General features: G+C 38.7%; 1 protein-coding gene across 2 annotated transcripts in view; it reads left to right on the top strand.

Moving 5' to 3' along the window:
* Positions 1–13,710, top strand: part of LOC145447292 (uncharacterized) — a 272,585-nt gene that overhangs the window by 227,708 nt on the left and 31,167 nt on the right. Inside the window, exons 36-40 of one of the 2 annotated variants that reach the window (XM_080325722.1) lie at positions 3,636–3,761; positions 5,653–5,754; positions 5,815–6,033; positions 6,160–6,317; positions 6,985–7,292. In XM_080325722.1, the coding sequence (XP_080181848.1) occupies positions 3,636–3,761; positions 5,653–5,754; positions 5,815–6,033; positions 6,160–6,317; positions 6,985–7,172 (793 nt within the window). In that variant the 3' untranslated portion in view covers positions 7,173–7,292. Of the gene's footprint in view, positions 1–3,635; positions 3,762–5,652; positions 5,755–5,814; positions 6,034–6,159; positions 6,318–6,984; positions 7,293–13,710 lie in introns of those variants that run through there. The other variant, XM_080325732.1, reaches the window with a different exon arrangement.

Genomic DNA, 13,710 nt, shown 5'->3' with positions numbered 1-13,710 from the left:
AGTTATTGAGTGTTTCAAGGATAGTGCTGAGAAGACTGCTATTGCCGGACAAGGACAAGAGTACCGTACTTTCGACTTGGTTTTTGTGATGATGCAGCGATTTACAATTTGGTATCATTCTAACTGGAATGTAAATATTCTTTTAATGGAAGACCAGGTCTTGCTGTTACTCATGACACTACTTCGTATAATTTAGTACTGGCACTGTTGCCAATGTTTTTTTCTAAATTTTGGTCAAGTTTCTATACATCAGTGTTGTTCAAAAATAACTTTTTTTCCAAATTTCACTGTCTAGTGAACAAAATTGTAAGGTTGGCTTGAAAAAAGGTTGCACGCTAGATTTGGCAAAAAAATTTAATTTATTGAAAAAATAAAATATTTTGTAAAATTTTACTGGCTATGCCATGAAATGGTTGAGTTTTCAAAAAAAAATGTATAGCAAATTTGGCTAGTTGAATCAAATTTAAAATTTTCTACCTTCAGTAGCTTTTGCATTGCCCTATACAAAATTTACACAAATTTCTTGAACAAAAATCAGAGGGTAGGCTAATTCATAACCATTTTATTCTCTTTATAGATACTTTTAGATGTTTAACAAATCAATGCAAACATTGATGCTAGCCTCACTCATCTGTACCTGATTGCTGTGCTAGTGAAGTTGCACTGTGCGCTATACGTAAACCATATCCGGGGCATCTTGTATCTCTGCCACAAACTGCTGTCCAGAAGACACCATCTCCTTCATCGCAAGAACGAGGAGCACACGCACGCTATTTACCCCTTGAACCGTGAGAAAATGCAGCTCAACTGTCTATGGAATTACGTCACCGTAGGGAGGTGGAGCGAACACCTCAAGACGCTACCGGCCTTAAAAGTCGGGACCACATATACTTCCTGAACTTGGTAGAAATCCACCCAAAATGCTGGGAAGGAACTGACATTGTTGTCGACATACGGTACAATCAACGCCACCAGTAGGTCATTTGTGTGAGACCAGCCTCGTAACCATACGGACCCAACAACACTTGTATCCCTTACCGTCGTTCTCCGTGCCAGGGCCAGAGCACCCTAAATTTACACAGACGCCGTTCAGGATCTTGGCTTGTCAATGGAAGATACTGACGTCGACGCGATGCAGCAACGCAATAACTACAGATTGCCATGGAGTACTCACAGTTACACTGCTTGCTGTTATTCTCGTTTACATAAATTTCGATATACCAACACAGTCCTCTCAATTGTATTGCTTATGCCTGCCCAATGCCCATTTTCAAGCCAACTCTGTGTGTTTAAGTGAGTCGTCAGTTTAAGACTACCTCCGCAGTAGCAGTGTATAGCTTAAGTCAAAACTGCATCCGTTTATGGCACGTTGGCAACATTAATCAGGAATACCTAATCTGTGACCAATACCTACATTCTATTTGTTTAATTCTCGGTACAAAGGAAATACATTCTCAAGTTGTGAATTTGTCGAATTTATTGGCCAGTTATTGATTTAGTCAGCACTCTTAGAATTTTGTAAAATCAAGCGAGAGTATGCAAGATTAAGAAAGTATTGTTGTGGAAATATTATATCAGAATTAGGTAGTTCTTCTATTCAGAATCTTAGGGTATCATCGGGTCCAAAACGAATAAATGGCATAAGTTTTGAGTATGCAATGCACAAGCTGCCCTGCACTTGTCAAAGTACTTGTGATGCTGGGCAAGTACTATAGTATCACCGACTCATTTCAAAATGAAGACTATCTTCTAAACGCTCAAGTCTATTAATGATCTTGATTTGGTAGAATAGGGACACTTGAAATCTATCAATACACACATCACAAAAGTGCCGCAAACATGTCCTAAAATTACTTTAAAAAATATAACACTCTAGCAAGTATGCAATATTACATATTACTCTGAAAAGGTGGAAATACTATCTTCTTTACTTTCATTCAGTGTGCATGCCTCCTCTTTACATCGCCAAAGCCAAGATGGGTGTCTGATTCCATAGACTACTCCGAGTCGCTTCGACATCTTCCTGTCTTTTCATTGTATCGCATTTTGCGGTGTATTGAACTGATAAAATTGCTAATAAAGCAATGATGATGATCGTCTGTTTGCACCACAACATAAATGCTTTAAAGTTCAAAGGTCTCTTTGCTTTTTGATTAGCTTTTTCTGAGTTCCTGTCACCCATTCGTTCACCATCTTTCTTCTCTTGCTTGCTTCCATACCTCCTCGTCAGTGGTGCCGATTTTCGAGCCTCATCGGCTTTACTTAGCCATCTGGGCTTGATTACATGACGCTGCTCATGTAGTTAGGTAAGCCTTGGGGAGTCCAGATAAGCCTCCGACCCACTTGCGTCAAGTGGGATTCGAACTCAGTTCCAACGCTTCCCCAATCTTTCAAGTGATTTTGCAGTTACCAACCTCTACGTAATAAACTTTCTTTCTACTCATGGCTGAACTGAATATTTCCCAATTCTCTGCCATCACCACCATACATTGCTGATGTGGGATGGTCGTTGTCTAAATCATTTTGACTTCTTCTGACCAGATTCGGATTAATTTTGAAGAACTCGCAAATCGTAAAAGTAGCTCAACCAAATCCATCTGAAATCAAATTTAACACGGTACGGTAATGTTACAATATTACTAATCTCCGATATTGACTGATCACTGATTCCTCACACTTGAAGCATAATAATGCTGCAGTCATTCGATGAATAGTTAGTAGGTCCAGATGAAGGTACTAAACCTTGGAATGACTTGTTTGACATAGGCTATCTTAAACTGCTCTACTCCATCATGTTAATTGAATACTATACATTGTCATCTATCTGCACGAAAAAAAAATCAATCCTGTTTTAGCCACTTTCGTAACACGAACACATAATGTGACAGCAAAGACCAGTGCAGTAGCAGAAATTGCGACATACAAATGCATTACTGTCGCAGAGAAGATGATACCAGAAACGCGCTTGGCCCCAGACGGTGGTTGCTATGCTGAGAAGTCACGTGACTTTCGAGCCCAATGGAAGGAGATTCAAACGAAAAGCAGATTGGCGAACTTTGACGTAATAGTGCAACAATGAAAAGGAACGCTAGGCAATTCAGCTATACCGGTAGTCATAACAACGAGACAAGCACAAGAGGAAATCAAATTATTGAAGGCGTTACAGAGACAATTAGTAGTATATATTAATGGGTTGACAGGTTGACAATGTGTCAACGTGTGTGCCGATTAAGTTACCTAAAACCCCTGTGCTGATAAAGGTTAATCTCTACTCTCTACCCCAGATCAAAATCTTTCTGTGACATATGAAATCATCCAACGTAATTCCAAAATGGCTCTGTGGCCCACCTCAAAATGATCTGTGGCGCACCAGTGGGCCATTTCCCACCCTTTGAGAACCCCTGATCTAGAGTGATTCAATCGGAGAGAATACCAATGAAATATCTCACTCAGTAAATATCTTCATACTCATCGCGGAAGCGCATTTGAATGTACTTTCTCAATTTTTATGATATTCCAAATATTGTACGTGATCGACTATCGCAGTTGTAACTGTAGTTCATATTTATTTATTGATCAATTGGGTACTATTATACCTTCTCCTAATTATCCAGCTGTTTTTTGGTTATTTGCAGACCGTTATCTCGACCGAGCATGGCTGCCGCAACCATGGCAGTTATCATTTCATGGGTTGTATCAATATTGCTTGGCATAATCCCACTCATTCCACATATCGAAGATTACTTTGTGAGCAGCGTGGCGTAAGCATAGTACGATTTTTATTCGATGGAACCCGCTGATATTTGTGATTTAATATATATTGATTGTGTATGGCCTACCATACTGTCACTAGATCGATGTAACTTTGTATTTGTGTGCTTTGATTCACTCCAAGACTGCTAAATTCACGAGGAACCGATTCACGAGTAGCAATGATAGCACTGGTCAACACATATTTTTACGCAGACAAAGTAAGAGTGGGTTTGGGGGTCTGAAGGGCACTGATTCCGAATATGACCTTAGTTTTTTCAAATTGGCTCTTATTTTGGAGATAACCCATTGGGCTATTTTGACCAAAATCTCCCATTTTCGCTGTAATGGCTAGATAAATAATCGGCTTAGTCGCACTATAAAGTTTAGAAATTCAATCTACTTGTTCTTTTTACGCACAATAGACTCTTTTAAATCAAAATACAGCAACAACGATATATTTAGGGGTATTAGATTTGTCATAGTTATACACTTTCACGGATATCATGTACGTAAATATACTCCGGTCATGTATATAAGTATTTACCTAAATACTCAAATAACGTAGCTTTAATTCAATCAGTGTTTACGTCAACCACCTAATGAAAATTTGAAATAATTAGTTGGAACATGATATTATTCATTTAACGTAAAGCACAATTGTTTTTGTACGATTTTCGCCTGTGAGCAATTTATTGCAGTTTCTCAAAAGGTTCCAGCAATGGTCTGCCATAATATATTCATCTCATCTGCCCTAATATCTTTCTGTTGTTGTTTTGATGTCTTTGTGGAACCTCTCTACTTGCTAATCAACAAGATTAATAGGAAATGACTGAACAGGAAGGACAGGAACTTCTATGATCGTTCCGATTTTTCCATATGCAGATACGAATTTTCGGACCAACTGTTTGTAGTTGAGTGTTTTGTGATCAGTGATCCTCTGAAAAGTTTTATTTACGACATCTTAGGATGAATGCCATGCAGTTAACTCCTTCCTAATATGAAATTGGACTCTTTCATCAGTATTTGAATCGTAAATCTATCAAAGACACCAGATTTAAGCTTCTCGTTTGATAGGGACACTAGGGGTATACCCACTTTGTTGATTCAACGGAAAATTATCTATTTACAGGTCAAAAGAAATGAAACTCATATGAGTATTGTATTCAAGCTTTTTTAGGGACAAATTTTATAGCTTTATACTCCTCTTTAATGTTCGTAGGATGACCAAGTGATACAGGGGAATATGTACTTCCGTTGTTCAAAAGTTCAATTTTTAGGCTAGACAAACTGCTTTTTTGACAAACAAATATTTCGCACCAGGTCATGTTAATATTGATAGAATGGCTGAGAACGACATGAGGGTTCTTCATAGTCAATTATCTATTCATGCGCACTATAAAATTAGAAAAAACTACGATTTTCTTCCTATCAATTGAAATATTCATGGGTAAATACAGCAATCTTGGGCTATTTTAGGGGTATAAATATTTCTCGAACAAGAGCCAATCTGGAAAAACTAATCTGATATTCGTAATCACCGACCTTCCAGATCTGGCTCTTGTTCGAGCAAATATTTTATACCCCTAAATAGCAAGATTGCTGACCAGTGTTATATATTTCTTTTTCAAACTTTGGGATATCCCGATGGGTAAAGGCTATCACATGTCTGCGAAAACCCTTCTATCACTATTCCATAGAACGTTGATGATGCCCATCGACACGTCGATTTGTCGACGTAAGATCAGATTCAGCATGAGATTGATGTATGATATTTCACGAATAGCGAGACTATAAAAATATAATAACGTTACAATTAAAACATCCTGATGTAGAACCGGGACAACATTGTTCGTAAATTGAAAGTCTACCGAATTGAATGCTCATATTCGTGCATTATAGGTTCAATGAAAACCGAATTTTCAAAGTGGTAAATTACCATGATATTCAGTATATGGACAAGTGGCTCAGCCTTATTCAAACTACTCCGCAGCCTCAAGATGGGTACGTATAGTAGAACATGTGAATTGAGCATTTATTGATTTCTCCAAATATTATTTGCAGATCTACTGAGTGGAGCCGACTGAAGAATAAAATTCTTGACGTAAACCCGAACATGACAGTGGCGTACGAGTTCGGCTACTATTCCAGTCACGGAGTTTGTCTGCCGACATTTTTTCCGAATCCATCCGTGGACAGGGCTTGGGGATATTCATTCTTTCTGCTGCTTCTGAATTTTGTAGCTTTTCTGTACATGCTCGTTTGCTACGTTTTGTTGTTTAGGTAAGTCGTTGTCGATGCCAGCTAATTGCACTAACTAGCTATAGCTAACCAACGAAGTGTGAGCATGATATATCTGGTTTGACGTTCGGGTTGAACTTTTTATTCACGCACGTCAAATTTTTGTAGACGCGCCATGAGCACTTCCACAGTGATTGAGGCTAACGCCAGCGAAGAAATGAATAATAAGGAAAGCAAGAGCATACAACGCAAGCTGACACGAATCGTGATATCTGACTTCCTTTGCTGGATACCGATTTGCATCATCGGTTTCTTGAGTTTTAACGGTAAGCGGAACATTCTTGTCATATGTTACTGAATACAACAGAGTGAATTTTTATATAATAAACACAAATCATGGAATTGTCGCCTTTTCACTTTTCTCACATCATTACGAAAGTCAATTCTTTTGAAATGCCAAATTATCTCATGAATATTAACTGATTACGATTACAAAAGTTGGTAGCGACTTTTCAGTGTTAATTTTACATGTGTCTGGTAAAGTCAGAAAATATCTTTACGATTGCTGATAAATTTCAGCTTGGGAATTTTCCAAAGAGAAGATACTCTTATTGTCATCTTGTACTCTTATTAACGATACATTCTAATGAGACGTCATGTCTTAGTTCCATATTTGCATTTCTGCTGAACGAAAATGGTTTTTAATGAAGTAACTATTCGTAAAATTCATCATATTTAGTGTATTCTATTCTATTCTATTTGTGGATAAAAATGCGTAATATATCCAAAATATTATCTCCATTCTAATTCCTGCATAAGCCACTCATGACAATGGAAATCTATCATCACGTAAATCTCGTGAATATCGAATGTGAAAATCACTACTGCACTTGATTCCACGTTTAACGATATTTCGGCTCTATCATTTAGTCAACTCATAATCATTAAGTAAAGTGCTGATGAGCCAGTACATATCTTTTTAATTTCGTATAGGGGTTGACATACCGAAAGATGTTTACCTGCCGGCGGGTTTGCTTATCGTGCCCATTAATAGTGCGTTGAATCCGCTGCTCTATTCGGATCTTCCTGAAATCATTTGGAACAAGATTTTGAGGATCGGGAGACCAGTGCCAGCTTCCGCTATGGATGAAACCGAGGCGGTGGCAATGACAGAGAGATGAAGTGTATCGTTTGGACAAGAGAAAATGGTCAAACAGTTTGAGATAATCACCTGATGTATATATCCCATGCTAATCAAATGCCAATCGTGGAGCACACGTAATAAATATTCATGTAATGAGCTTGTTGTCAAAACATTTGTTCAATTATTCGGTGATGCTTTTTCGGGCGTTTTCATCTTGATAGGGTCCTGTGATAGTGTTTCGATAATGACAATGCCACTTAATGAAAGCAATGATGACACTGGGGAATAAATGGAAATTATAGTTACCTTCGTCGAGATGTCCTCGTTATAACGATGATGATTTAACATCTCTTAAATGTCTATAAATATATTTGTCCCGAGCTAATTTAGATTTCACGAAATTGGAAAAAAGTTTGTAACTGTTTTCTTTCCAATGCAATATCTTGTTTGCTTATTAGGACCCCACCTATCTCTCGCATCATTTGCATGTATCAAACTCGGGTCATAGAACGATAGTATGTTCGAGGAATCTGATACCATCAGTTGGTGGAAAATCAAGACATAAATCTTTGCCATCAAATATGACTGTTTTCATCAATAGAACCATGTCATATTCCCGAAAAGTTTGAAGACTAATATCTAATTATTATCTTCATCGAGTCTAGTAGAAACCAAATGCCTTTTGGGGCACTTTCACAGCAAGAGGTTGATGTGATATTGAAAAACCGAAAGTTAACCAATATGGTATATAGATTTCGTGAGTTGCCATTAGGTTTTTCTGGGACCTGGAGATCAGTTGCAGAATACAAGAAAAAGCAAAGTATAAACGCTTATATGGAGTACCATAAATGCCGTTTAGCAGTGGTTCCTAACGTTTTTGGCCTCGCGGACCGACAAAACTTCAAAATAAATGCTACGCACCGGTGAAGCTTTGAAAATCCCAAACCTAAATTTAAGTAGCCTACCACAAATGTATGCAGCTCAAATTTAATATTGGAAACTTCGCTTAATGCTGCTATCAAGATATTACGTGTTTTAACGTTGTTCTATTGAAGGTTCTGCAAAGCGAAGCTCGCGAAGTCAGCTGTTAAGGAGCAATAACTTGAACTGATGCTGTTGTTGGTTCGGTATCGTGTAAAAGATATTGCTACTTGTCTGTTTCCTGTATAGTCTCTGTTATACTCACAATCGTTGTTTAATTGCACCGGCTAAATTTACCGAAGTTTGTTTAAAAATATCCGTAGCCGTCACACATAACTTGTCGGAAGCCAGACGTAGACTGCTTTTAAACAGTTTCGTACAGCATTTGCACCATTGTGACCTACGGTCAAAGGGGACCATTAACTGTCTATTACAACACCATGCAAAAATATGTTACAAACTTCCTGATCAAATTAAAATCTCATCTTTTACTTCTCTAATTAATGGTATAATAAAGATATAAAATGCTTACATATGGCGCATCGGCACGAAACTGTCGTCGAACCTGCTTCGGTCCGCGGTCGAGAACCACTGGTTTAGACAATACTTTCCATAATTGGTGTGACATATTCCCAATTGTAATCAGCCTCAGTTTTTCAACCCGAAATCGTTCTAGGGCGCGACGCAGGATAAATGTTTCAAGCCATGTTAAGTAAGTCACGAAGCAGGTCTGAAACTTCGTGACGGAACATTTTTAATCATTTTAAAGTGTGAGACCAACTAAAAGCGTTCACGGGTAAGTTGCCCCGACCATAAAATGGCACAAATCTTTCAACATAACACGTATTTTGCTTGGAGTCAGCCTTAATCACCATCTAATTAAGGGGTGGGCAATTATTTTCGTCCGCGGGCCAGATGAGAAGTAGAAAATACGTTGGGGGGGCGTGTGAATTTTTTTTAGCTATTCTCCTTCAAATCTTCATTTTATTTCTAAATTACACTGTTAATAAATCCTGCTCAGTGACCGACTTGATATTACGTAATGAGAAAATGATGGTAAATTAAAAAGATCTATTTGCCATCATGATTCGAAACAATGTTGAACATGATACATTATCAACTCTCTTTAAACCCCTTTCCACGTTCTTCCAATAAGACGCTAAAACAGTAGATCTCAAACTTTTTTAGGGGTGCCTCCCTTCATGATAGTGAAAAATTTTGCTCCCCCTTATCATTATATTACAAACTATAAAAATGTGCTACATGAATGCCAGCAATCTAAATGGATAGCTTGATGGCATGGAAGTTTATGACTGTTGATGAGAGAATTTTGAAATGTTAAAGTCACAATACACTCAGCAACAACTATTAGCTGAGGGTAAATCCCTCGGAGCGCGAAAACTTTTTCAATTAACTTCGACTTTACGCCCCCATCTGATGCTTGCAATCCCCCAGTTCGAAAACCACTTCACTGAAATGTATATACAATAGTACAAAGCTTATTTTCTTGGTCGCTGCATTTCGAGCAGTAAGCAGCTCAAATAGCTTTGATGTTGAGGGAAGTTTGCAGTTTTTCTGAACTTCGCACTTCCTTGACCGAGTGTTACGTGTTTTTGTCGTAAGACCGAGTGTAATTTAAATCCTCAATCTCGGCGACAGGCTCGGTAAAAACTAAAAGGACGGGTTTACCTTTGACTTCTGTATGCAACTATTAAGTACTCTAAATTTTAAACCTTTGAATTTCAGTTTTCGTTTTTTTTGGGCATACCGGTTAATCCTTTATGGTGATGGATATGATTAGTCAGCCATGTAGTAATCGCGAGCACTGATTGACTTGTTTTACAAATTAGGGATTTGGAAACGTATCACGTAACAATTTGAAACACATACCGTAAAACTCGCAATATGACAATGGAAACAAAAAAGGTCTGAGCTGAACTACATGTAAAGAATGACTATAATTATTACTCATACTTTGGCCCATTGCCTTTATTTTGAATCTGGATTACGCATGCCAGGTATGTAGGCAGCGTAATAGAGGCGTATCAATGAACGGGTTTCGAAGTAAATAAAGTTCCAGCTCAGTTGATTCAGCCTATGATTTTATTTATTCAACAAGCAAGTTTTATGTTTTGAATTGCAATCAACCTTTCGCGGGCCGCACAGAAAAGCTTCGCCGGCCGCGCTTTGCCCAGGTCTGATCTAACTTAACGGCATCATCGCTCAAGGTATATTCAAACTTTGTATGGAATAGCAGGACAAGTAACAGCCATACCGTAGATTAATGTTTCATCGAACCACGAACAAATCGTTCGTTCGTCATCGTTAGCATTCGTTCTGGATGCACTGATGTCTGTCGGATATTAAAGTTGTTTTGCCATAGTTTACCCGTTCCATGACAGTGGTGGGAAATTACAGACGGCGGGGAATCCAGGGATTACTTGTGGGGAACAGACGCACTTGCAAAACAAATACATAGGCCTCATCTCTTTACACACAACGTGTAAAATTGTAAACGCAATCCTCTATTTGATCTTTACTAGCTCTGATCATTATAGGATGAATTGGTAGTCGGAAATGGATTGCGATTACAATTACTTTCGAATAACGCGATTACGATCACGATTATAGCGTAATCTCGAAGTAGTCGATCGCGATTACGATTAGAATGGAAAAGTAATCACGATTACATTTATTTTGATACTTGTAACTTGATTACAAATTGGAAGACAATACAACAATTGCGATGAGAAGGCCTCGTGAATGAACATTGTTCTTTTGAAGGTGACGTCATTTGCGTTGTACGTCACAATACATCAGTTGTTCAACTGCATAGCGGACGATTTCTTGACCCCATCGGTTTTAATCGTAGCAACAATCCACGCTAGTCCACTGGCGGACTGCTGTTACGGATAACGGCAAAGAAGAGCTCTGTTATGAGTTATATCAGAGGTCGATGATTTCTAATGCTTCGATGAGGAAGTCGTCGTGTTTTATTTGACGTGTACGAAATTACAAATCTTTGTCTGTGTAGCCGTAAATACTCCTAGGCAAGAAGATACGTTCACACTGCGTTTAACTAAGCATTCTCAAAAATCAATAATTATGTTACCGTTTGAGACTGTTAGGCGGAGTGCTGCTGACTTTTTTTCCTGCGAGGTAGCGGTGTGTTTTGTGTATTGAGAACCTGACATACGGCATGACGGTAGTTCTCTCAATGATACTACTACATCGAATATTTGTTTCAGTGGTTCCTAATCTTTATTAAACCCAACTTTTGGCTGAATAATAAAAACACAAATCTACCACCACGCCCAACTACTCCTCTAATCAGTGACCTGCGGTGCGGCCCGGGGAGGCAAGCAGGGCAGAGCATCACATGTTATCACGATGAGCAAAGAAAACTTGTTTTCAATGATTATACTACAAATAAATGTTGAAATTTTCTATGGATGTTATGAATGACACACTCAAAATCACGGAAATAGTTTATTTATTGTTCAACTAAAGCGCGAAGGGATAAGCGAGGTATAGACAGGGCCAGTTTCACCTGTGATAGCGCAATTCATCATGAGCAGCCCATAATATACAACGACTGGAATCAATCGAACGCTATTGTCGCACTTACTTCGAAAATTTAAATCACAGCAAGTAAATCACACCGGCTTTGCTACGTGCAATGGACAGCGTACGTAGAGTAACAATATCCAGGTGATATCAGATTAATATTATTCCTCGGTTATTGGCTAACAATTCAAATCTAAATAGTACAGTATAACATGCCCTCGCTTATGTATTACTGTTATGTATTTTCAATCCATGTCTACATTCAATTGTTGATCCATAATATGTATGTATTAGCTGCTTACGTAGCCTGCGTTTGAACAGTCCTAACGTGTAACGAAACAAGTTGTCAACTAAATCACCCTCCATTTTGCGTTCATAGATTTGTAAATCTGACTCGAAAAAAGTCAGTCAGTACATAGCTCACCAGCGACGAACCTCACCGCGCGTCACTGCATCTGATGCCTTGCTATAGATTCCTGACGCACAAAATGAACTGTACTTGTACATCAACAGAGTGTTAATAAAACAAAACTATTAAAATATGATTTTCAAACAAACCGAAAATATTATAATGAATATTTATTGTAGTATGTTTGACTGCTGCTACTGCCTTTCAAACACCAGTTCAGAAATGCAAGGAATAAACTTGGCAATTGTGTATTGTTAGCAGTGATGAGCATCGGAGCGGAGTCGGAGTCGGAGTGGATTCGGAGCGAAGTTTTGCCGATTTTGAGACAGTCGGAGCGGAGTCGGAGTTTACTACAGATATTTTTTCGGAGAATTTCGGAGTATTGTAACTCTTGTCTCCGATATCTTTAGATAGAGCTGACCAGAATGCACTTTTGATTATGATTACAAACCAAAACACAGACAGTTGACACCTTGTAAAGTTGTAACATGACGGGTAACATGCAGAAATGATTGCCAAGTACATAAAAATCATCCATCTGCACTGCAATTGGGTACAGGAGAGTAAACAATACTATGAGGCCAACCAGATTATCATATGTATTATGTGGACCATGTACCATGCTTGCCACTGTTTCGGATACTTGACGAGATTCATTGGAGTATCTCGGAGTCTGGGATTGAACTCTTCGGAGTCGGAGAGAGTTTTCCTCAGACACTAAAGTTGTCGGAGGGATTCGGAGTCTCGAAAAGCACTATCCGCTCATCACTGATACAAATTGGGTAATTGCAAAGGTTCTTTTAAATAGTAGAGATAGAATTGGCATTTCGGAAGGAAGAGGTTTCGGTTTCTAATACTAAACTTTCCAGCATATGCCACTACACACGTCGTACCACTAACAGTGTTAATTCGACTAGGTCTACTACCAATGGCTGCATGAGGTGAGTTTGTGTCCTCCTAAACTCCAGAAAACATCGGTTAGAACCACCGATCGACGCTTCGACGAGCGATGAACAGTGGAGTTTAAAAACCAGACGCTTCTGCAAGAAAAAATCTGATATAATAACGCACTATTACTTGTTCACAGATGTTCAGGTATTGTGATAGTCATAGCAGAAGTACTAAGTCATCGTTCTTTTATAACGAAATCGACTAGATATTCGAAATATTCGATTACGATAACTTCGAATTTCTTTCGAATGTTATCGATTGCGATCACGACTACCTAAAAATACTATAATCGTCGTAATCGATTTATGATCAATATTCCTCTATTTTTTCACGAGTCTGCGCGCAATCACCAGCTCACCGACAGTGCGTAACGACAAAAAAAGGTCATCACTTTTTTGGGGGGCGCAGCTTAGATATTCAGTGCGCAGAGACCGTGTCAGCATTGCGCAATCGCGAACCCGCGCATCGTAGAGGGAACAGTGATTACGATTACTAACCACGGTTACCTCATGTCTGTTGGCAGTACACAGTTCTGAAAAGAACACCTTTTATGTCACATATCCTGCTGTTACATCTGCGAACGGTTTGCTATTACCGGTAAGCAGTTATTAACTGGGATTTGCAGTTTTCATATTCACCAGCTATGGCATGTCAATCGAATATTCCAAGGGTTTCAGGTGTCGCCTAAATATAGGTGGCATGCAACGAGCTTGGCAGTTGCTCCCAA

This window comes from Botryllus schlosseri, chromosome 1 (genome assembly GCF_051294905.1).
Source record: "Botryllus schlosseri isolate E-star chromosome 1, Bs_hap1, whole genome shotgun sequence".
Taxonomy (NCBI): Eukaryota; Metazoa; Chordata; class Ascidiacea; order Stolidobranchia; family Styelidae; genus Botryllus; species Botryllus schlosseri.
This window is presented reverse-complemented; position numbering and strand designations above follow the sequence as displayed.